We start from the raw sequence: 24,389 nt of genomic DNA, 5'->3' as shown, positions 1-24,389 counted from the left end.
CTTTCATGGGAGTAAGCACAATTGAATAAAATGGTAGTTACTTCTGGGTAGACCTACTTAGGATTGCTCTCTTAATTTATTAGAGAGGAAGGGATTTATTTGGATTTAGGGAGATTTTTATTCTCTCTTTTTGTTTAAAGTGATGTGGAGGAGTTTGGAGAAGACCTAGAGGCAAAATTCCATGCCACTAAGTGGGACACAGCAGATATTCCCCAGAGCCTAATTCAGCCCAGATTTTTTCCCATTGTCTTGAGGCATTTTTACTTAAAAGACCCCAGAGCAAGTGGAACAGATGGGCCCTCAAGATCCATTTACGCCATCGCCGTGATGGAGTGTCAAAATCTGACCAGCGGATGAGGCAATGTATCTCAACTGTCAGCGGATCTGGTTAAATACATTGGCTTTTGTGAGCTGAAAGGATCAAGTGAAAAGGCCCTGGAGATGCCATTTGCATTACAGTGTTAATACTTTATATGGCTTGGGTTTGGGGTCCGATCAGTGTGAATGGTTTTAGCCCAAGTGAAGTGGAACCATGACAAAGGAATGCTGACTTTCCTTAATGACTATGAATGTTACTGATAGAGGATGATTGTTAGAAGATGTTTCTCCAATGGTTCAAGTACCCATCAGAACTTGGGGAGAATTAACCACTCTCAGCTGAGCAGGTGGGTTGTGTCTGTGTGAAGAAACAGCAGGTTTGGATTTGGAACAGACAGAAAGGAAAAGGAGACAGAAAGCTTAGCACTGGCTGGAGTACCCTGGGAGTGCAAGAGTCTCTTCCTTTCTCCCCTTCTTGGAATCTGATATTAGGTAGCAATTGTACTGCCTTGTAGGAATGCCTCCTTGCCTCTACCTGTACTCATACATTTCTATATGCTGCAAATTTAACAAAAAGCTACAGTGTCCTCTCTTCCAAAGGGAACCATCCTAAGAAGCACTGCCCTGGCTGCACAACCTGCTTCTTCTACACTAAACAATCCCCTTTTAAAAGTGATGACATTCAAGAGACAATAAACCTTCCACAGAAGATCCTGTTTCTGTGCAAGAACGAATAATGCTCATTGTTGATCACTCTTGCATTAAATTTGTGCAAAGGGATTAAATTACTGGATCTCCGGCTGTTGATCTAACCATAATATTTTCCTTGCTGAGCACAGAGAGGTTTTCTTTCAAAATTCAAGCTGCCACTATAGATGTCTTACAAATTTATGGAATTTTCACTGTCTCTTTCTCAGCCATGCAGCAGTCCCATTCAAGTCCTTTCTCTTTACTCAGAACAACAGTGCTAAGTAGGACGGCCAGGTACAAAGCTAGAAAAAAAAACCTCATAGACCTTTCCATGTGCAGAAGTGAAAATGTCAGCAGGTGCCACTTGTCTCCCTTCTATATGACAAGCTGTATCTGCAGAAATGTGCTCTTCTTTTGCACAGAGACCCTGTCCTGCTGTGCCTCTTGTCACCCTAAGTCTAAGAAAGAGAGAGAGATGTACTTACAAGAATAGGCAGAGTGACAGAGGTTGCATCCAGATGCCAGCTTCTTCATACTTATTGTTTTGTACTGGTTCAAAAGTGTAGGAAGGCAGCAATGCTGGCAATTCACAATGCAAGCTTTTTACCTATTTTAAATCAAAATTTTCAGCCCCAGAGTCTCTGTGTTTATACAGAAGTAAGGCCCAATGTTTTCAGTGGGAACTTCTCCAAAATAAGCGTACATAGTATTACTACTTTTATGTTTCTACATGTAACATTTTTCATGCAATACATCACTAAATATGAAAGACATGGAATAGTTCTATTGTATGACATTTAAAGGACTCATCTGAGTGATGGTTAAAGAGTCTTTTTTTAAGGAGGGAGGGGAGGGAAAAGAAATTACTGAATATAATCGATAAACAAACTGAATATAATACAACTTCTTGATATCAAGGGGAAGGAAAGGTGATTGCTAGGCGGTTTGATTCTTCCTTAAGTGGTAGAGAAAGTCGGCATATAAAAACCAACTCTTCATCTTCTCTTTGCACACAGGCTGAGCGGAATAGCAGCAACACATGATAAGGTCAGTAGGCACAGAAGATTCCTCCTTGACTTTGACCTTGGCTTCTTCTTCACTACGGCACACCTCCTGGTGTTAAGATAAGAGATATAAGTGTTTTGTACTCATGGTTTATACGCAACGTATATGATGTAAACGTTTAGTGACAGTTATTAGATACCTTGTTTGATTACTGGCGTATGTGCTGTTATTTGTATTCTAGATTGACTGTATACAGCATAGTGATTTTTTTGTTATTGTGTTTCCTGTAGCCAGCTGTCTGTCTGCTGCCCAGGGTCCTGGGCCGTGATACAAGTGAACTCACCACTCTGCCTACCCCTCTTCTTGACAAGTTATTGTGATGTCACATGCTGCAGAGCAGTGGATCTCATCTTGAAGAGCACTGGCCTACTTTCCCAGCCTTAATGGTTGGTTCTCAGTATACCAAATCCTATACCCAGTCGCAGCTTTTTTTACAAATGGGGCAAGATTCCTAAATAGCTGGATTCATAGAGCTCTAATAGCATGGATCCAAGAATTAGGTACTAGAAGCCTTTCCCTACAAACACTTCAACTATAGGTTATTCTTTGTATAGCCTTCCAGTGAGAAATTCCATTTGAGAAGGACAAACGAAATTATTGCTCTGTCTGCTCCATATTGTTATCTCTTCCATGCATTACAAACATATTCAGCAATATTTGTCTCGATTTGTCCCTGACATGAGCATATTCATCTTGGGTCATTATATATTTTTTCTAATATATTGCCAGCCTTATTAAACTATGTGTTTTGTCATCATCAATACATTGTTTATTCCACTGAAGAATTTCTCACTGGTAAGCCTGTTTTGATTTGCAGCTATGAATGACTCATATTCTCAACAACCCAGTATTCTTTCAAAACTCCTGTCCACCCATTGTCTTAAATATTTGCAAAGTACAACCATTTTATTGCACAATATTTCCCAGTTCTGTAGAGTTCTTTCAGAAATAGACTGAACAAAATAAATCTCCTCTAGGGAATCCATCCACCATCTATGCCTGCATATGCTGCTTCCAGACTCTTTCAGTGTCCCTATAGCTCTCTATGCCTCCAGTGCAATCCTGAAGGTGCTCCTGCCCTATACTGACTTCCAGCGCTGGAGTAGTCATTTATTTCTATTCCCTTTTTCATTCCATTGGATCTTTATCATACTGCTCTCACCTTAATTTTTTTTTTTTTGCTTTGCTTTGTTTCCTCTTAAGATAAAATTTAAGCCTGGGGGGATAGCTCAATGGTACAGTCCAAGCTTTGTGTGCAAGAGGTCCTAGTTTCTATTGCGCTGTGGGGAAAACCAACACAATAAGAGACACATAAGTGTTTAACAAGGAACTGTTTGTTTACAGAAATAAGTTGGGGGATCTGGGATACAACTTAGAGTGGGGCCATCAAAAACAAAGCACTTGCCTTATTTCTATGTCTTTTGAGTTTAGCTCCTCCTGTGTGCTATGAATGAAAAGCAGCATCTGACTATTGTTGAAAGCAGTCACACAATGCTGCAAAACATCTGCAAAACCGCTGGGCCAAATGTCACAAGATGCTGGGAGTTTTTTGTCTGGAGCTTCCCCAGGATTTTTGAAATTCAGTATTCAGAGGCACAGGGGCCCAAGCTGCAATGAGAGGGAGCTGTAATTAAGCCTTCCCCCAATGGCTGCCTTGATCTAACATATTCTGAGGAAACCACTATTTGTCCAATAGGGGAAAACATACAAGTACTGATACAGGTACTCATTTTTTGCCCCAGTGGGGCAAATAACAGGTCCCTGGGGCCATTTTAGATGGCAACAATGGCAGAGGGGGAATGCTTAAAACTCTCCTCCCTTTGCACCACAATCCTAATCTGAACCAAGCACTAAAAAACTTTTTTTTAAAAAAGAAGGCAACTCCAGATATAGAACTCCCAGCATGTGCTCTGGGTTGGCTAGGGTTGCCAGGTGCCCGGTGGTGCATCTTAAAAAACAAATATGTTTATTAGGCATGAATATTTTTGTTGGCTTGAGAATGAAGTATATATACATATAGGTACAGTGATAAAAAGTACTACCTGTGGAGATTATAGGACAAAGACTTCCAAGGTGATGACATAGTTACACATGGCCTTCTACTGAACACAGACACATGTAACTCTGATTGGATCATGCTTTTACCTGTGTTCAGCAGCAAGTTGTAAGGGGATGTTGTTTTTACATTCATGATCATATGGACAATTACAATGTTTGGTTTCAGCAGGGGAGCATATTTTAATTTATTCATGTCTTTTGCTTTAGTGGCATGAATCTGATAAATGTTTCCTTTGCCAATATAGAATAATTTCAGAACAAAGCACAGGTCATCAGAGGATTCCCCCCCTCTGCCCGAATATCAGGGAAGTAATTACTCAGGCAACTGGGATGACTCATGATATAAATACAGTAGCATCAGTATCAAGAACCATTGTGTGGTTGTATGAACATGCAGGATATTTTTTTTTTCAGATTTGAAGATAATCTGCCACCAAAACAATAGCTCAGCAATACATTGGGCTTTCTTACACAAAATAGTTGGAAACTGTCATTCAAGGTTGTTATTCTGTGGTGATATCCTATCTATCCAGTTCAATAATTCTCAGGTGGTTCAGCTTCATTAGTTGCCCATCTTGGATCATTCACTATGATTTTCACCTAACAGAGATAACATCTTTGCTCTTGTTCATTGTTCCAGGATGAAGGGGAAATGAGTCAAGAGCCCCTGCTCTGTCAGGTGTTGCTGATACTTTTTGGATTCACTTCAGTCCAGTTCATCTCTTGATGTTTAAACACATTAGAGGATGTGGATTTGGAGATTGTTACCCGAGCATAAGAGTGTATTTAAGGGCCTTTCCAAGGGAAGATGCCAAATCTAATTTCCAGAAATCAATATTCAAAGGTCCAGAGTTTTGGAGAAAGACTAGTCTGAAGACTAATGCATGCATAGCAGACACCCCTTGGAAACTGTTACTGCTGTCCTTCAAATACTTGGTTTTAGCATGCTTTTGGTTTGGGTGGCAGCTGGGTTTGTCTGCATTGCTGGCAGGATTCAGATTATTTTCTGGTTTTATTTCGACTACTATTAACGACAAGTCTATTGTCATTAAATTACAAGTGTGTTGTACTTTTTGTTCAGCCCTGACCTGGATGGCCAAGGCTAGCCTGATCTCATCAGATCTTAGAAGCTAAGCAGGGTTGGCCCTGGAGGGGAGACCACCAAGGAATATCAGGGTCACTATGCAGAGGAAGGCAATGGCAAACCACCTCTGTTAGTCTCTTGCCTTTAAAACCCTTCTGTGTTGCCATAAGTCAGCTGTGACTTGATGGCACTTTACACACACATTTATTATTCTGGTATCTTTTATTGTTTCACTGAAGTCTATTGTTTCCTTGATGTTGGCCTCCTTGAAAGTCCTGCATATGAAGGTACATAGGCATGTTTTAATAAATATATAAATAAGATGCTCTACACAGCAATTCATTCATGTGAAGTCAATCATCATTATATAGATCAGGGGCTTTATGTACTGCACCATCACAAGCTCTCAGAACTAGAAGTTACATTGGGATGGAGATCAATCTTATTTTAAAAATTTTACATTCCTCTTTTCTCCCTAATCTCCCAACGTGGTTTATCACAGCAATCTCCCCTTCACCCTATCCCCATAACAACAACTTTGTGAGGTAGGTTAGGCTGAGAAATTGTGACAAGCCCAAGGTCACTCAGCAAGCTTCCATAGCAGAGATGGGATCTGAATCCAGTAGCTCAACACTATGTCCACTATGCTATGCCAGCTGTCAATCCGCAGTCCATGCATATAAATGCCATGCCACATGTGAACAGCAGATATAGGGGGTAACCTAAAGTGGCTTCCACATGGTGGTACTTTATGTACGCCAGCTTTGACAAAATCTCATGTCATCCAGATCCTGGCTCTGTTCAGACATAGCACCAAGCCATGGTTTATTTTAAGTATGGTTAGCTTGTGAAACCTGGATTAGTCTCTCAGACTGTCATTCAAGTCCTATTTTGCCCTTGCGAGGGTTGACTTCATTGTCTTTGTTCTTTGCCTCTCCTGCAGAGACGGGGCCTGCATTGTGATGAGGGTGACACCAGAAGGCCAGTCAAGATGTCTGCACTCATCCATCACACAAAATCATAGTCAAGATCAGTATGGTCAAGTTTCAAATCATAACTAACCCCATCTCTCCTTTTTCTTTGTATTGCTCAGGGCATAAATTTCTTTGCAAACTGAATGCATCTGGGTAATTAAAGCTTATGCCATAATGTGTATGTTTGTCTTTAAGGTTCCTTGAGACTCTTGTTATTTGGGCCAGTCCCAACCTTTTTGGTATGGTGACCCACAAGTCCAAATTTACTTTGTACATTGACGCATCTAGGGTTGGCCCAATGTTTTCTGGTGCCCTAAGCAAACTACGACCTTGGCACCCATCTATTCCAGCATTCCATTTTCTATAGTGCCCAACTAGATGTTTTTGAGGAAACAACAAATATCACACAAAGGGTGCAGTTGCCCCACTATGAACCCCAAGCAAGTGGGAACTCATCTCTTCCTCCTCTGCCAGCTGGGCCTGAGCTGGAGTTTGAAATCTGCTGGGGGAGGAGGGTGCTGGGTTAATGAGATATGCAAAGTTGGCAGACGGTGGCAGAGGTTGGCAGCAAAGGGAATGGTGCAGTATATCTCCCACAGCAGTCAGAGGGCAGTGCAGCACTGCAGGGGGCTGGCCAAGCGCTGTTGAAGGAGCAGCACCAAGACAAAGCCCACACATGCACACACCTCTTCCTACCCTCCCCTGGTTTTTCCATGGCATGCTGAACAGCTCCCACCTATTCTCATACCTCCCCCCTTCTTTCAGCTACTACAATGAAGTTACTAGTTGCAGGATGGCTTTTTCCCCGCTCATTGTTGTCACAAAGAAGAGAGGAGGATGAGAATGTGAGAAGTTGGTAAGGAGGAAAAGAAGAAATGTTTTTATACCCCGCTTATCTCTACCTTTAAGGAGTCCCAAAGTGGCTTACAATCACTTTCCCTTCCCCTCCCCACAACAGACACCTTGTGAGGTAGGTGGGGCTGAGAGAGTTCGGAGAGAATTGTGACTAGCCGAAGATCATCCAGCAGGCTTCATATGGAGAAGTGGGGAATCAAACCCGGTTCTCCAGATTAGGGTCTGCCGCTCTTAACCACTACACCAAGGTGGATGCAAAGGGGTAAGCCACCATTAGGGAGGGCTGGCCTGCGACCCACTTTCAGAGACTTTGCAAACCACTTTTGGGTCCCTAACCTACAGGCTAGGAAACACTGATTTAGGCTACAGTTGAGTAACATTACTACCCTTTGGAACCTAACAAACCATAGTTAATGGAGTGGCTTGTGTATGGATGAGCACATTAGCCATATTCAGTGTAATTAAACCATGGTTTTGTGTGACCCCTGAACCAAGTCCATGACAGTGAGTTGCAGGTCAGTGCATCGAGAGTCGAGGGATCCCCGTAATGTGTGGATAGCTCTGCTCCCCCTTACAGTGAATGGGAGACCTGTGATGATTCCCATGTTCACCCAGTCTTTGCTCAGTCAAGGAATATGAGCTCTAAATGCACCTTCCTTGACTAAGCATGGGGGGTGGCCCCTGTAACGGGATGGAAGCAATGTCAGATTTGCCTGGCAGCGGTTATTGATTTTAAAAGTCCTCCATTTTTGTCTTAGATTTGTAAAGACTGGCATTGACTACGTAGTTTTGACAGAAAAGCACTCTATAAAGTGTTCAGATGCACTATCCTATCCAGATGACTTACTGGTAAGGATGCCAACCTCCAGGTAGCAGAAGAAGAAGAGTTGGTTTTTAAATGCCAACTTTCTCTTACCACTGAAGGAAGAATCAAACGGGCTTACAATCACCTTCCCTTCCCCTCCCCACAACAGACACCCTGTGAGTTAGGGGGGCTGAGAGAGTGTGACTAGCCTAAGGTCACCCAGCTGGCTTCATGTATAGGAGTGGGGAAACCAATCCAGTTCACCAGATTAGCCTCCGCCACTCATGTGGAGGAGTGGGGAATCAAACCTGGTTCTCCAGATCAGAGTCCACCGCTCCAAACCATGGCTCTTAACCACTACACCGTGCTGGAGATCTCCTGCTATTACAACTGATCTCCTGCCGACAGAGATCAGTTCGCCTGGAGAAACTGACTGCTTTGGCAATTGGACTCTATGGCCTTGAAGTCCCTTCCCTTCTCAAACCCCGCCCTCCCCAGGCTCCGCCCCAAAAATCTCCAGGTATTTCCCAACCCGGAGCTGGCAACCCTACTTATTGGATGTGATCAGGTATCTCAGGTAAGGCACGTTGTATGAAACCCAGGAGACTTGAGCTAGGGCTCAATCCTTTCTGCAGGGCATCCGTTTGTGATGACAGAATGGGGCGGGGTGAATGACGAGGGACAGAAGGCTGATGGCGAAGATGACTGCCTCCTCAGGTTGGAAGGTCTGGGGAGGAAGTCTTCTGGCTCCTTCCTCTTTCTGAGGGACGTGGAGATTAAAAACAGATATATATGTTTTTTCTCCAAAGGGGGGTGTGTAGGGGGGAGTCTTCGAAGTGCGGCCATTTCCGCCAACTCTGTTCGCTTTCTGTTGAATTTGCAGTAGTAGAAAAGGGCCAGAGTCTAGTAGCACCTTCAAGACTCACAAGAATATTTTCTGGTAGGGTAGGAGCTTTCGGGAGCCACAGCTCCCTTCTTCAGATATCTGAAGAAGCGAACTGTGGCTCCCGAAAGCTCCTACCCTACCAGAAAATATTTTTGTGAGTCTTCAAGATGCTACTGGACTCTGGCCCTTTTCTACTACTGCAGACGAACTAACACGGCGACCCACTGTTGAGTTTGCGTTTCGGTGAAAGAAAAGGAGCGGCGTCCGCGAGCTCTTCCCGAGGCGGGGGGGGGGAGTGAGGGGCACGCGGATCCCAGGCTGCTCAGTGGATATTGTTTCGGAGGGGGAGGAGGGGGCGTGGCTTGTCTCTCGCCCTCCCCCCGCCCCTTGAGGAAGAGGAGAGACTCCCCTCGCGCGTTATTCCCTCGCTCTTTCTCCCCGGGCGGGGGGGAGGCGTGGCGAGGCCGCCCGCGCGACCTCCCTCCCTCCCTCCCTCCCTCCCGGCTGCCTCGAGCGTCCCCGAGCGGGTTTGTTGTCTTCGGGCCTCTGATTGGCCTGACAGAGGCGGCGGCGGCTCCAGGCTCTCCCCGCTGGCGGCGGGGGGCGGGGCTTAGGGACGCGGGGGGCGGGGCCGCGACGAGGACGAGGAGGGGGCGGTGGCGGCGGCTCCGGAGCCAGCGCGCCTGCCCGGCCGGTGGCGGCTTCGACGACGACGGGGACGCTCGGGTGGGGAGGAGGAGGAGGAGGAAGGGGGTCTCCGGGCCGGGACGGCCGGGCCCCATGGGCGGGTGTGTGGGCTCCCACCACGACTCCTCGGGCAGCCTCAACGAGAACTCGGACGGCACCGGAGGTGAGGGAAGGGGCTGAGGGAAGGGGGGGGGGCGAGGCACCGCCGGCTCCTTCACGGCGAGGAGGCTGGGGGTGGGGGGCGCCTCCATCCTCCCCTGTCGCCATCATCCCTCTTCCTCACTCCTTCCCCGCTCCTCTTCCTGGGAGGCCCCACTTTCAACTTTCCTCAAGTAAAATGGTTGCCAGGCGTCCGCCTGGTGACATGTGGGGGGGGGGGAGGCACGAAGGAGGGTCGAGGGTCTTCCCCCTTCCTCCCCACCGCCCTCTAGTCGCCCAGGTAGGAGAAGTGCTCCCTGTTTCTCCAGCCATCAATGTCTCCCTTCAGCTAGACACGGCCCCACTCCCAGCTATGGGCAAAGAAACCAGAATTCTCCTCTGGTTCTCCCCACTCTCTGCCTTTGACTTTGCTTTATTCAGATCTGTTAAGTCGTGGGAAATCCGCTTTCTTGTAAATGCGCCTTTTTTTCCTTCAAACTACTTCACTCTCTGGCATTGCACTGCATACTTATCACAGAAACACTGTTGTGTTAGGGGACGGAGCTCTTTACTGGAAATATTCCTCTTTTTTTCAGCAGTGTAAATTCAGAAGTAGTAGACTGGGGTAATTGATGCTCTGCCTTAAAGACTAACAAAAATATTTTCTGGTAGGGTAGGAGCTTTCGTGAGCCACAGCTCACTTCTTCAGATACAGCTAGAATGTGAATCCATCTGTCTTTAAAGAATCCATCTGATGTGAATCCATCTGTCTTTAAAGACAAATGGATTCACATTCTAGCTGTATCTGAAGAAGTGAGCTGTGGCTCACGAAAGCTCACACCCAGCCAGAAGGTGCTGCTGGACTCTTGCCCTTTTCTACTACTGCAGACAGACTAACACGGCTACCCACTGTGAATGATGCTCTGCCTGTTCTTCAACTTTTTATGTAGCGATCAAGGCAGTGAGGATGGGTTGTGTTCTTTTCAGCTGAGATGTACATCATCTTCTGTCCTGTGAAAACCATTTGCCGGTTATTTAAGGTTAATTTCCCTAGTTCGTTCTTAAGGCACTTGGGATGCATTTTTCTCCTCTGCCCTGATTTAAATGATCAGAAATACAATGGAACTTTTAACTACACATCTTTCTAAAAAGGGCAAGAGTCCAGTAGCAAACAGACTACTGCAAACAGACTAACACGGCTACCCACTGTGAAACATCTTTCTAAAAGGATGTGTGGCAAAATAATGTCTGCATTCTCCATCAATTATATAGTGACTGAAATAACTATTTTTAGAAGTATTTTCCTTTTGCTGTGCATCATTACTCATAGATCTACCTTGCCTTGTTTTTAGCATCTTGGGGATGGGTTCTATTGTCAGATTCATTTTCATATGTCAGGATGTTACGGTTCATAAAGCTGCTTTATAGAATAATTGACATTCAAGGCTGGTGTCTGTGTGGGATAAATTTCTGAATTATCAGAGTTGCATGGCATATAGTTATAGAACTTCCATTACAGGAAATTGGATTTCAGTACCCACATCCACCTGAACTTGTAAAATTTGAAAGGACCATCTTAATTAGGTTATCAAAACCAAGGACAATGGAGTATAATCTAAAATTAACTGGGCTTAAATAAAATTCAGTGAAGGCTGTCATACATTTGAAGCCATTAGTTGGGCCTAGATGGTTTACCATGACTATGTAATGTCACTCATTGTTAAGAAACTACTGCATGCTAGCTAAGTATTATGAGGCAGGCAAGGTCATAGAAGAAACACCCTGAATTGTGAACTTACTTTTATTTTATCTTTGTGATCTAGTGGTTTTAGTGAAGGATAAGAATCAGCTATGACCATTAAAATTCTTAAGCAGAGAGTGTCGTTATACTCAGTGCTGTATTGATATACTCAGTGGAACTGTAAAAGTGGAGCAATTTCAGTGGAATTGTGTCAGTCTCTTATCCCAAGCTTACCTATTACGGTCTTTTACATATATGTGTCTTCTGTACACATTGCATTTTGGGGGGCAAATAACTTACTCTGTGTAGCACACCAGCTGGATTTTCTAGGATGGCCATCTGTGGAAATCGCATACTGGAGTGTAAACTCAGGGTCAGAGGATTAATGCGCTTAAAAATATTTCATTGAAACCAGATCTGATATGATTTCAGTTTAATTATTTGCTTCTCAAGCCTGATTTCTGAGTGCATGCGTGCTTGTACAACTGTGTGCGTGGTAACCTATTTTGGAATATTTAACTCACTTTTTTTTTGGTTCATAAAACCTAAGCAGGTATTATTGAGCCAGCCTGCTCAGAATAACTTTAATATACCATAGTCTACCAATTAAGATGTCAAAGTACACCTTTTTCTTCCCAAATCCAGAACCTTTATATATGTGACTGTACTAACGGAGCAGTCTGATTAAACGTCTTTCAAGGGAAGCCAGCAGAGGCTTGAAGTGTGAACTGGACTGCCCAGAACACAAGAGCTACTGAGGGCTAGGCTCGACAGCCCGCTGGGTCACTCCTGTCTTTAATTTCACATACTGTGCTAGATTGCAGAATATCAAGTTACAGGCGCCTCTAAATTGCTACAACTAGATCTTGAACATTAGGAAAACATGTTAGAAGCAGCTCTCAAACCAGAAGCAGAGATCACTTATCCAGTTCTATGCATCCCAGAAGTAATGAGAAGTTATTAGTGTTCATTAAGTCACCGCTGATCAATGCAGTTCCTGAAATAATCCCTTTCTCTTTTAGTACTTCCATCAAAGACACAATATACTGTAGGCTTTGAAAGGCGTCAAAATCAGCTGCATGTCATCATGCATATGATCAGTATGTGGGAGTGCATATGGCATAAAAATGTCAGGATAAGAAGCTACTTTAGTGTCGTTTTCTCATCTCTTAGCATTTTTCCATTATAGAGATGAATGCTGCTGGATTTCTTATAGGTAGAATGAGGGGGCCATTTGTCCAGTAGAAGGGAAAGAACACGGGGTGATACTTTCATGCTGAATGGCTGTTCGTTGACAAGGATGCTAAAAGTTGTCTGCCATCATTTGTCTCACCTGGTCTGCAAGGGGAGGAGCTTCTTCCACTTTCAGTCACATAAAGTGCTTGCTGCTCAGGTCTGTTCAGCATCGATTTTGTTTGCAAGGAGGCTGAATGCGGTGCCTGATATTCGCAGGCATAAATTTGACTCCTGCCCCTATGAAACTACATCTGTGACTATTGATGCTACATTTTTATGAACTGAGACCCAAAATTTTGTCAATCTGTCTGCTAAATGGGCAAGCTAAATGCTAAAATGCCAGCCACTGGGATTCTTAACAACTTGTTACCCTAATAAGCTTTACTATACATCAAGCTTTCCTGTGCCACAGTGCTTTGGGTTCTTTTAGTTTTGCCTGATTTGTCACTGTTCAGTTTATTCCAGCATGGTTTAAATATACTATCTGCTGAAGCGGACAGTGTCCTAAGTTTTGTGATTGATTTTACTTTTCCCATTTTGATTTTTGTTGACAAATGGATTGTTGTTATTTTGGATTTATTTCCTTTAAGAGTGATGTATGTTTGTTTATCTTTTTTTCAGAATTCACCAGTACTTTATTTGTACAGACTAGAGAGGCGACCTCTAAGTTTTTGTTTGCAGATTAAACTTTTTGGCTGTTGCTGTCTTGCTGCTGCTCTTTCTGATACATGCCTGGCCTGTTCATTGTGCAAAGCTCTTTGCCAGTTCAGTTTTGTGTGTAGTTGTCATCAGGTCTCCTGAAGTTCCCTTAGATCAGTGATGTGGGTTTTCTAGAAAAATTAGAATTGGAGCATCTTCCTTTAAGTTATCTGATGCTCTAAACAGAGTACAATCTGAGTTACCATATTTATTTTGACTTGTTGTTAATAAACAAAATTTCAAAAGCAATTCTTGTTAATTTTATATCTCAATACCAACAAATACTTGGACTGTAATATTTGATTATGGGGGGAAAGTAATAAACTAAGTGTGGTTTAAATGGGTTGTTCACATAATAAATTTGCTTGGAAATTAATACACCAAACAAACATTGCATGATATGCCATGGATGCGGTTGTCCAGACATGTAGTTTACATGTAAAATCTTACTGCATTGCTTCAAACTAAGTTAAAACCATAATAAAAAAAGCAAGGTGAAATATAGCCATTGGCCTGTAATTTGACTATTTGACCAGAACAAAGTGAGTGTATACAGGATAGTTGATTTGTTCAGTGCTATGGACCATATTGGGCACTCATTGTGAGTTGGAAGGGCACATTAGCATAACATAACAACAGCTTTACTTTTCAATCCTTTTTTTCCTCTCTCTTTGCTCTGTTCTTCGATAGCCTCTCATTTTCTGAAAATAGAGATAGATAGCACTGAGGTCATTATTTTCCCCTCAGCCTTCTGTCTCTAAATTGGCTATGTAGTTGTTTGCTCCTCCCCACAATCTCATAGCCTTCATGTTATTTTTGACTCTTCACTTTTCTCCTCAAATTAGCCCTGTTGCCAAGTGTGTTGTGCAGCTGAAAGTAAGTGTGCTATATAAATAAACATGGTTTATATGAGCCTAGATGTATTATGCCCCTAGAGGTTTTACACCATTTGTATAATTTCCAGGGTAAGATTAGAATCGGCGTTTAGAGAATTTCAAAATGTTGAGGTGACCAGTTGTACGTTTTTAGTTGCAGGAATACTTGCAAGCAAAGAGACAAGGCAAGACGTTTGCTTTGCAGAAGTCCCATGCTTTAGACTTTCTAAAGATCAATAAGTTTCTGAGCCCCTGCAAGTAGGAATTTCGGATTATGGGCTCTTTCTGCCTTTTTCCCCTGTAACTCCACCAAAGGAATGGGTGAAGGGATAAAAAACAACAGATATCAAGTGCTACATTCTGCCGTTCCTTTTCCTGCCACCGGCAGTGCGCATTGCCCCTTGTGCACTCCCAAGACTGCCTTATGCCATTCTGTGTCTAGTAGTGGCCCATTCGTGAAATAACTGAGCAGAGTTGACATTGGAAAGCATAATAGGATTCTAGTGGAGGAGCTGATCTTCCAGAGTGGGAAGCTGACAGATTTGTGTCAAACTGGGAGCACAGAAGAGTTGCGTAAAGAAATATGTGCTTTTTTTACCATGTGCTGGTGTACAGACTTGCGGATCCTGGAATGATTCCCTTTTTATGGTGAACTGGTAAGGCCATTGGCAGGAAAGTGGATGAATGTCAGTATGGTGTAACAGTTAAGAGTTTTAGACCAGGATCTGGGAGATCCAGGTTCTAATCCCTACTATGTTAAGCAAACTTGGTTGGTGTCCTTGGGTCAGTCTCACACTCTCAACCTAACCATATATAAATGAAGTAAATAAATATCACATTCTTGGAGCACAGTTTCACCTGAAGTGATGCAGATTTAACAGTAAAACTCCCTGATGATGTTGTATGTAAGGGTCTGTGTGGAATGGACCTGTACCCTCTAGTGACAGTAAAATTATGTAGCAAGGCTTGTAATGAGTATGTGTGTGTAAACACTGGGCCATGTGGAGAAGAGTTGACAGTCCTGGTCACTTCCCTAATCTTTAGTCGTTTGAATATGTTCTCTAATGATAATGAGTTTCCATTTGCAATTAAATTTGCTCTTGAACACTTAATACATAAGAAAGGCCATGCTGGATCAGACCACAGCCCATCAAGTCCAACAGTCTGTTCTCCCAGTGGCCAATCGAGTGCCTTTTAGGAAGCCCACAAACAAGACGACTGCAGTGGCATTATTCCTCAGCACATAATAAAGTAGGTATGCTCCTCTGATACTGGGGAGAATAGGTATGCATCATGACTAGTATTCATTTTGACTAGTAGCCATGGACAGCCCTCTCCTCCATCAACATGTCCAGTTTATACAAATGTGTCTCACACCAGCAATTGTAAAAGAAACTTTCGACAGTAACTTTACACACTTAGCAGTAATTTAACTTTTGGGGTAGTGCCGATTTCCCAATAGGATGGCTTCTGTTGTTTCTTCTGAGTTGTTCTCTGTGTGAATTAGCATGTTGCTTCATCAATGCAGGCTATTCATTTATTCTATGCAGAGGGAGCCTAAATGATTTAAAGTTCTTATTTCCTTGTAGCTTGCAGGCTCCACCCCAGCTATGCTTCCAGTAACTCCAGCAATTACTGTGTGTACTCACTTTCTACTCGAACAAAAGAAATAAACAGATTTTTAAAGTCTAGTGGGGAATTTCCAGTTCTGAAAGCAGTGCAATTTTTCCATTCATTGTTAAGCAGATACAGTGAAGACAAGGAGCTTTAAAGGTTTATAGGTATAATAAAAGGTCTTTCACAACTGTTGTTCTCTTCATGAACTGAATGTTTAAAAGCAGTGACCCACTTTCTGTTACAGAAACTGTGTTCCCCCTTATGTTAACAAAGAGTAGCAATACATGAGATACAATTATTGTGGGATTGAGGCTGTTAGGAGAGAACCACTACAGCGTTACAGAGACCGCCTACATGGGACTGTTGCTTAAGGTTTGTGCAGGTGTTCTAGCCAAGAGGTTAAAAGTGATCTCCAAGGCAAAAGTAAACATTCAAGTCATTTTTGTGTGTGTTGAAGAAAGGTTGTGGTACTTAAAAAGTAGAACTATGCCCAATCGAAAATGTGGGGATGAGTAGTTTGGGAAAGTTCCTTGAGAAATAATGTTTCAAAAGTCTGCAAGTAATATAGGTCAATTCCTATTCAGAGTAATTCATCTGGTTTTCTACAGCTTGTTAGTAGTGAAGATTAGTTTGATTGGAACACCAGGCTGTAATAACCAAAATGAAAGTAAACGAAATCATATGGCATAACCACTGAGCCAGCACTTAGCCTTCCCTTGCAGGGAGTTGCAGTGAAACTGCTTATGCCTGCAAGGCAATAGGCACCTGTGGTGTTTTGCCAACAGTAACACAGAGCAGAGAGCCACCCCAAACTGCAGTTGGGCTGGCTCCCCAGTACTAGGCTGTCACTACAGTACTGTGCCAGGGCCACCCGCCTTCCCTGCAAGGAAAGGACACAGGAAGCACATCTTCCAGTTCCCACACACACAGCATACATATTTACTGCTAGCCATGCTTGTAGGATTAAGGATTATTGGGGCTAAATGAAGAGTAGGTGCACAGGGAGCTGGTCGCTGAAGTCCTGGTTTTAGGGTAGCAGTCTCCCACCCTTGCTTGCCTGTGAGGGATGCGCTGTTCTCGCACCCTCCTGTTGTGGGAATGGAGTGCCCCCTTTGGTGCCTGTGCGCAGAGATGGGGCAACTGTTTGGGTTCTGAACAAAGAAGTGTTATGAAAATGCAGCTGTTTGCTCTCTCTCTGTTTGTGAAGTGCTTTCTCAGTGCATTTCCCACCCCCAGAGTCTAAGGCTATGTACTCTTTAAGTGTGCATGACAGGGGCCTGAGAGACATAGACCCATACCGTGTGCCTTTTTTGATCTTTGGGGGTCCTAGCTGGGGTATATGTAGTGCTGGGGAGGGGCTGTGATTGGGTGTGGTCGTAGCTGTCATCCTAAACTACTCCAGTGTTCAGTGGGGGAGGAAGGTGTGGGGGCACTCAGAATTTCAACCTTACATTGACCCCTGTACGCTGCTCTAGGTTTTTTGCTGGCGTAACTTTACGCCTGCATCAGGAGCAAGTTTAGGGGTCCAAATGTCTCACCCTGTACATCGGCAAATTCAACAGCTGCCCGTACCTGAGAATTCTCTGTTGTGGCTCCCACCCAGAGAAATGGTCTGCCTGAGGAGGCCAGGAAGCTTCCCACACTACTTTCATTCTGCAGAATTTATAAAATGTAATTGGTCAGGGAGATTGTTCTTTTAATGTCTGTGAATTTTTTTTAACAGTTTGCATTATATTTGTTTGTGTCATAATTTATTGGATCTTCCTTTATTAACATGCAATATTTGATGTGAATGTAATAGTGGCAAAAAATTAGCTCCGTGAAATGTGTTCATGTTTGTGCAACAATCAAATGTCCATTTTCAGTGAATAAAATTGGAAGCTGGGCATGATATTTAGGGATATTTCAGTGAAACTTATAGATATGTGCTTCTGTTTTATTAGTCTGTTTTAGAACTTATGTTTTAGAACTATTATGTAAAATAGTTGCAAGAACAATAACTGTACATAAGGCAAATAATCCTAACTATACAAGTCTACGATGGGCAGCCATGTTAGTCTGTGACAGACTTATTCCAAGATAATTACATATTCTTCCTTCCAGTAGCAGGGGTAAAAAGTAGGGGTTGACACAAGGCAGCTCCTATGATAAGACAGTTTTTTTTTGTGATTGGGAGACCAGCAGTCTAACATTCTCGTTCTGGTTGGAGGTCATCTTGAAACCCGCGGGTATTACCATCACGTGCCCAGGGTAGGCAGGACCAAAAAATCTTTATTCTACTTCCTGCCGCCTGGGCGGGAACTCCAGTTTCCGTCCTGCCTTGATCAGGGTAGCAGCTTCGTTCTTGAACTCCGACTTCAAAGACTTTTCCTTCGTGTGTACTCCATTCGTTTTAACCTTTGTCTAGTTTTCAGTGAGTCTGTTTTCCTTCCCTCACCCCCTTTACCCTTCATCGGCTTTAGCCGCAAACGTCCCTTCCCCCCGCTACTTTCGATTTTCCCCCTCCTCCCGCTCCCCACTTCGCCCCGTTGGGCAAGATGGCGGGCGCCAAGAGAGACTCTGACTCGGACCTCCTGTCTGAGGAGGACCATGACTCAGCCCTCATCGCTTCAACAGGGCGATGTCACAGAGAGCATTCTAACAGCCGCCGCGGCGACTCCGTGAAAGGCGCGGAAGGGCCGACTGCCCCCAAAGAGGCGTGCTCTGTTGAGCTGCCTCAAAATGGCGCGAATCACAGCCAGGGGAGAGAGACTGCAGTGACAGCCACTCCAGCTAGGAGCGCCTTAGAAGAAAGCTCTCAACTCATTCCGAAGTCTCCACCAGGGGGTAATGTAATGCGTACCGAGGCAGAGACTTCTCTAACTCGACGGGAAATTGTGGATTTATTTAACGGGGTGTTTGGATACGCAGGCTCAAATGATGATGGCCCTCAAGGAATCCCTTTCCCTCTCATGCAGGGCACGGGTTCAGATCCTGCTCTAATCACTTCACAACGCTCCCATCAGGGACAGGGAGACCAATCTAACCCGCAGTGGCGCACTAAAGCGGCACTCAAGGCCCCTTCCCCCACTCTCAATCCCTTCAATCCCTGGAGGATACCTCTTCAGTGGCCCCACATTTAGAAGGCAGAGAAAAAGGGGAATTGATTCCGATGAGGACACTCTCATTCTCCTTAAAGAACAACATCCCCGTCTATTTTCAGCGGAGGATTTTCAGGGACTCTTAAGCAAGGCTCTGGTAGCCCTAGACCTCAATGAGGATCCAAACCCTGTAGCTGACTCCATTCCTAAACCCAGGGAAAAGGGAGACAAGGAGTTCTTCCCAAGTACCAAACCTCGCATCTGGGAGATCCCATTCCCAGAATTTTTTGAAACCCAGGTACAAGCTGAATTTGACAAATCCTTGGCCATTAGACAGTCCCCTACCAATGCAAGAGACTGTACACCATGGTTCCACAGGCCATGTCTCTTTCAACTTCCCCTGATTGACGCCCCGGTAGCGGCAGTTCACTCACCTGATTTACCATCTGAAGATGGAATGGGGTCAGTTAGAGACCCACTAGATAGGAAAGCGGAGATTCTTTCCAAAAAGGTTCATGAGGCCTCTGCCCTGGCAATCCAAGCCTCGGCAGCAACCTCCGTTATGACCAGAGCCTCCATCGTGTGGCTCAGGTAAATTATTCAGCTCTATGCAGGAGAAAATTGTTAGATTGCGGAAGGCCTTAACAGACTTCTGAAGGCATCTGCATTCATAGCAGACGCATCTCTTGATGCCATGTCCCTCACAGCTCGAGCCACTTCTTCCAACATTGCTGTCGGAGGAGCACTGTGGGTTCGTCCCTGGCAAATGAACTCAAAAACCAAAACACTGACCATGTCATACCCCTACACTGGGGGAAGACTCTTCGGGGAAAGACTAGATAAAATCCTTGTGGAGAACAAGGATAAGAAAAAGGTTCTTCCAAGATCCTACAACAAGGAGGGAAGACATTCCTGTGCCTACTCCAGTTTCAGAACTTTCCACTCTCTGGCCCCCTTCAGGCCAGAACAATGCAGGGGTTCCTGGAATAATAATAATAAGGGCTCCTTTCGCAGAAGGGGAAACAAATTTTGTCGTCCCCCCCCCCCCCCAGGGACAACATCAATTCTCGGGCAACAAGGGAGACAAGTTCTCCAAAGCCCCTAAACAGTGACGCCAAGTCACAGCCGGTGTGGGGGGGGGGGAGACCCCTACGATTCTGCCACAAGTGGGAAAGGTCTTACACAGATGCATGGGTTTCTCAGGTGTTATCAACAGGTTATCTCATAGAATTCACGTCTCTCCCAAGAGACAAATTTGTGAACTCTACAAAATCTCTCCTCACGGACAAAGCATCAGCGAACCCTGGATGCCATATCCCACCTACACCAAATCCGAGCCAAAGAACCAGTCCCTCACCTCGAAATTGGCAACGGGGTATATTCCATCTTCTCTACAGTCCCCAAGAAAAATGGGGACTGGAGGGCTATCTTGGACCTGAATCATCTAAACAAAGGGTCAGATACAGGAAATTCCATATGGAGACCCTCCGTTCCATTATGGAAGCCCTACAGGTGGGCCAGGTCCTAACCTCCTTGGACCTGAAGAAGGCATACCTTCACGTCTCTATTCACCCCTCCCACAGGAGGTTCTCAAATTTTGCTATGCCAAGAGACGCTACCAATTCAGGGCACTTCCCTTCTGTCTGGCTTCTGCTCCCCACTTCTTCACAAAAATACTGGTGATGCTGGTGGTGTTACTCCGACAGGAGTGAATTACAATATTCCTTTATCTAGACGACCACGGGTCTCTTGTCAATCTAGAAAAGAACCAATTGAAGCCAACACAGAGATTAGATCACCTGGGGGTCATCATAGACACTCACAGGAACCTGATATGTCTTCCACAGGACAAGATCATCAAAATCCATTCCATGACTCAGTAATCAGCTTCAGCCACGGCAGGATCAAGTTCCTTGCCAAATTGCTGGGGAAGACGGTAGCCTGTCTCACCTCGGTCCCGTGGGCCAGGTTCCACTCGAGACCGCTCCAGGGAATCCTACAACCCTATCAGGATTTGATCACACACAGCGGGGACAAGTCCTTCCCCCTACCCCAGAATTGTGCCAATCCCTCCTGTGGTGGTACCAGAGCAACAATCTTAACAGAGGGGTACATTTCGTCATAGGGGTCCAGATACAGGTATACACAGACACCAGTCTAGAGGGTTGGGGAGCTACCTGCCAGGGCCAAATGGCTCAGGGCCAGTGGTCTCTAAGAGAAAAGAGATTACACATAAGCATACCACAACTAAGAGCCACTCAACTGGCTCTACAGCACTTCAGGAGCCTCCTACGTCGCAGACACATTCTGATACGCACGGACAATGTGTCCGCGAAAGCATACCTTAGCAAACAGGAGGGGTCATAGTCTCCCAGGCTCCATTAGGAAGCCAAGTTCATTCTCTCCTGGGCAGATATGTATCTTCTGTCCCTTTCAACGGAACATGTCAGGGGAGTTATCAGTCTCCAGGCCGACTGGCTGAGCCGTCAGGTTCTGGACGAAGGGGAATGGTCTCTCAACAGGATAGTTATCAATCAGATCGCGGAGAGATTCAGCCAGCCCAAGGTGTACCTGTTTGCCTCGGCGAGCATTCACCTTCTCCCGCGATTCTTTACGCGTTATTTCCACCAAAAGGCGGAGAACATGGATGTCCTCCTGTCCCCATGGCCGAAGGAACTACTGTTCGCCTTTCCGCCCATTCCCATTCTACCAAGGGTAATAAGAAAGATCAGGAAGGAGGGTGCAAACGTCATTCTCATTGCTCCTCGTTGGCCGAGAAGACCCAGGTTTCCCAGCCTGAAGGAGTTATCCGTCCAGATGCCTTGGGAACTCCCAAGCATCCCAGACCTGCTTCATCAGGGTCCCTTATTTCACCCAGAACCCCAATGGCTTCACTTAACCGCCTGGAAAATGAAAGGAAGTCCCTCTTAGAGAAGGGATACAGCAAGGTGGTGGTTGCTACCATGATAGAAGCGAGGAGACTTCCCACTAGAAGGATTTTTAACACGTCCTGGAGAGCCTTTGTTCTGTGGTGTAGGTGCAAGCACATCGATCCACTGTTACCAGGGATTCCCAAGATCCTAGAGTTCCTCCATTATGGAGTTGAACAGGGTCTCAAGGCTTCCACATTGCGCAGACAGGGGGCAGCCATAACCACTGTTCTTACGGTCTCCGAAGGTTTTCCCTCCTTCCAGGCATCCCCACATTCTGACATTTCTAAAGGGAGTGGTTCAAATGAAGCCTCCAGTAGTCCATCACTTCCCCACGTGGTGCCTCAATGTGGTTCTCACAGCATTGATGTGCACTCCCTTTGATCCCATTAAGGGTATTCCCTAAGGATGCTGAGGATGAAAACCACCTTCCTCATAGCAGTGTCTTCAGCCCGGGGTGTCTCCGAGCTTAGGGCGCTCTCAGCACGTGAAGGACTCTATCTTTCACAGTGACAAGGTGGTCCTCAGACCGGACCCCACCTTCATGCCAAAGGTGAATTCCATCTTTCACCGTTCGCAGAGGATTCTTTTGCCGTCATTCTGCCCCCAATCCGGTTCATCCCAGGAAAAAAGAGTGGCATCATTTAGACTTGAGACGACTACTCAAGGTTTACCTTAGTCGTACAGAACCTATCAGACATTCAGATGCCTTATTTATCTCATTAACCAATCCATCTAAAGGTCAGAAAATGTCTAGCGCCGCCATCAGTTGCGCGGTGAGACTGCATTACTGAGGCATATAAGGCCAGTAAGATGCCTCCTCCTGCCGGCATCACTGCACATTTGGTACACGGTGCAGCCGCCTAGGCGACCTTTGATAGGCACGCCTCCTCAGACGAGATACGTAGGGTGGCCACTTGGTCTACGGCATCTGCATTCATAAAACATTACAAGATTGATGCCAGGGCCTCTGCTGACGCAGCCTTCGGTAGAAGGGTCCTGCAGCACGTCTTGGATACACCATAGTCCCACCCGGTCAAACAGCTCTTGGATATCCCGCGGGTTTCAAGATGACCTCCAACCAGAACGAGAACGGAGCCTTGTTTACTCACCGTGAAGGCTCCTTCTGTTCTGGAAACTTTGTTTATAAGGTACACTTTGTTTATAAGGAAACTTTGTTTATAAGGAAACTTTGTTTATAAGGTACACTGTTGTTGCCTGGTTGGCCTTTTGTACTTACCTGTTTCCTTAGCTCGGCGAGTCCGTAAACTGGAGTTCCTGCCCAGGCGGCAGGAAGTAGAATAAAGATTTTTTGGTCCTGCCTACCCTGGGCACGTGATGGTAATACCCGCGGGTTTCAAGATGACCTCCAATCCAGAACAGAAGGAGCCTTCACGGTGAGTAAACAAAGCTCCGTTTCTAATCGTGACCAGCTAGATCTCATGTGGACTAGGTATGTGCATGAAACTGAACATCTGTTTGCAGGTTTGGGGTGCACTCAAATGAGATTGTCAGCACCCTACATCAAAATATTCACAATTTATTTTTGATATTAAATTAAATAATTTTATATATAACCATAACAAAGGTGGCACAGGGTACATAAAAGTCGGTATTTCACAAAGTTTGCAAGCATGCTCTGATAATTTATTTTCTTTTGCTGTCACGTCACAACTGACTTATGGAGATCTCGTATGGGTTTTCAAGGCAAGAGACGTTCAGAGGTGGTTTGCCATTGCCAGCCTCCCCATCACTCTCCTGGTATTTCTTGGAGGTTTCCCATCCAAATACTTGCCAGGGTCGAGGCTGAGAGTGTGTGAATGGCCCAAGGTCATGCAGCGGGTTTCTGTGGCAAGGTGGGGATTTGAGCGTGGGTTTCCCGGATCCTAGTCCGACACCTTAACCACTATATCACGCTGGCTCTGGGATAAATCTTTACTTGTATTTTGTGAACATTATGAAGTGTATGGGGTTGTAGTTTTCATTATGCATAAATTATGTTCCCTGCAGCCAGTTCCCAATCTTGGAAGAAAAGGCTTTTTCTCAGACTAAGGTGGATGTTAATTCTTTGCAATTTATTCTGTCCAAACAATGTATGTACATTTATCAAGGACAGCATGAGAACATTAGGCACAAATAGAAGTCTGATGATAACCCAGAGGCACATTGCTTCAGGACTAATCTTTTTCAGAGTTTCTTTTAGAGGAAGTTAGTGAAAATTCTTCATTCATGCCTACTGCAGATGTAACTTGAGGTTGAAGCTGAAGAGTTCTGTAGTGTGTTTTCTTTCTCAAAAGACCAGTCTAATTCTGTTACCATTGCCAATGTGTTGTTAAATGGCAAACTTAAAATCAAATTTAATTCTACCACTTTTTATTAATATATTCCACATTATTTAAGGTAGTTGCATACAACAGGCTCTTCATTGAGTATTCTGATGACATTTTTTCACAGATGATCACAGTAGAAATGCAAAGAGAAATGACTTCATAGCACCCTCAAATGTATTTGATGTGTAATACAGTCAGCTTAGGTATAGTCTATGGAAGCAAATCTATCTCTCTGACAATGAAACACCTTCAGGCTAGAAAAGTAGTGAAGACAGCTGTTCTAGCAATAGAATCACAAATGCATTTTTGAAGGAGCAAATA

At 44.7% G+C, this 24,389-nt stretch overlaps 1 protein-coding gene across 1 annotated transcript in view; it reads left to right on the top strand.

The window, feature by feature from the left end:
• Window positions 1–9,470: 9,470 nt before the first annotated feature.
• Window positions 9,471–24,389, top strand: part of UBTD2 (ubiquitin domain containing 2) — an 81,084-nt gene continuing 66,165 nt past the window's right edge. The window contains exon 1 of the mRNA XM_056862170.1: window positions 9,471–9,585. Coding sequence (XP_056718148.1) covers window positions 9,516–9,585 — 70 coding nt within the window. The 5' untranslated portion in view covers window positions 9,471–9,515. The remainder of the gene's footprint in view (window positions 9,586–24,389) is intronic.

Source organism: Euleptes europaea, chromosome 1 (genome assembly GCF_029931775.1).
Source record: "Euleptes europaea isolate rEulEur1 chromosome 1, rEulEur1.hap1, whole genome shotgun sequence".
NCBI lineage: Eukaryota > Metazoa > Chordata > Lepidosauria > Squamata > Sphaerodactylidae > Euleptes > Euleptes europaea.
Note: the sequence above shows the minus strand (reverse complement) of the source record. Positions and strands in the feature narration are given on the sequence as shown.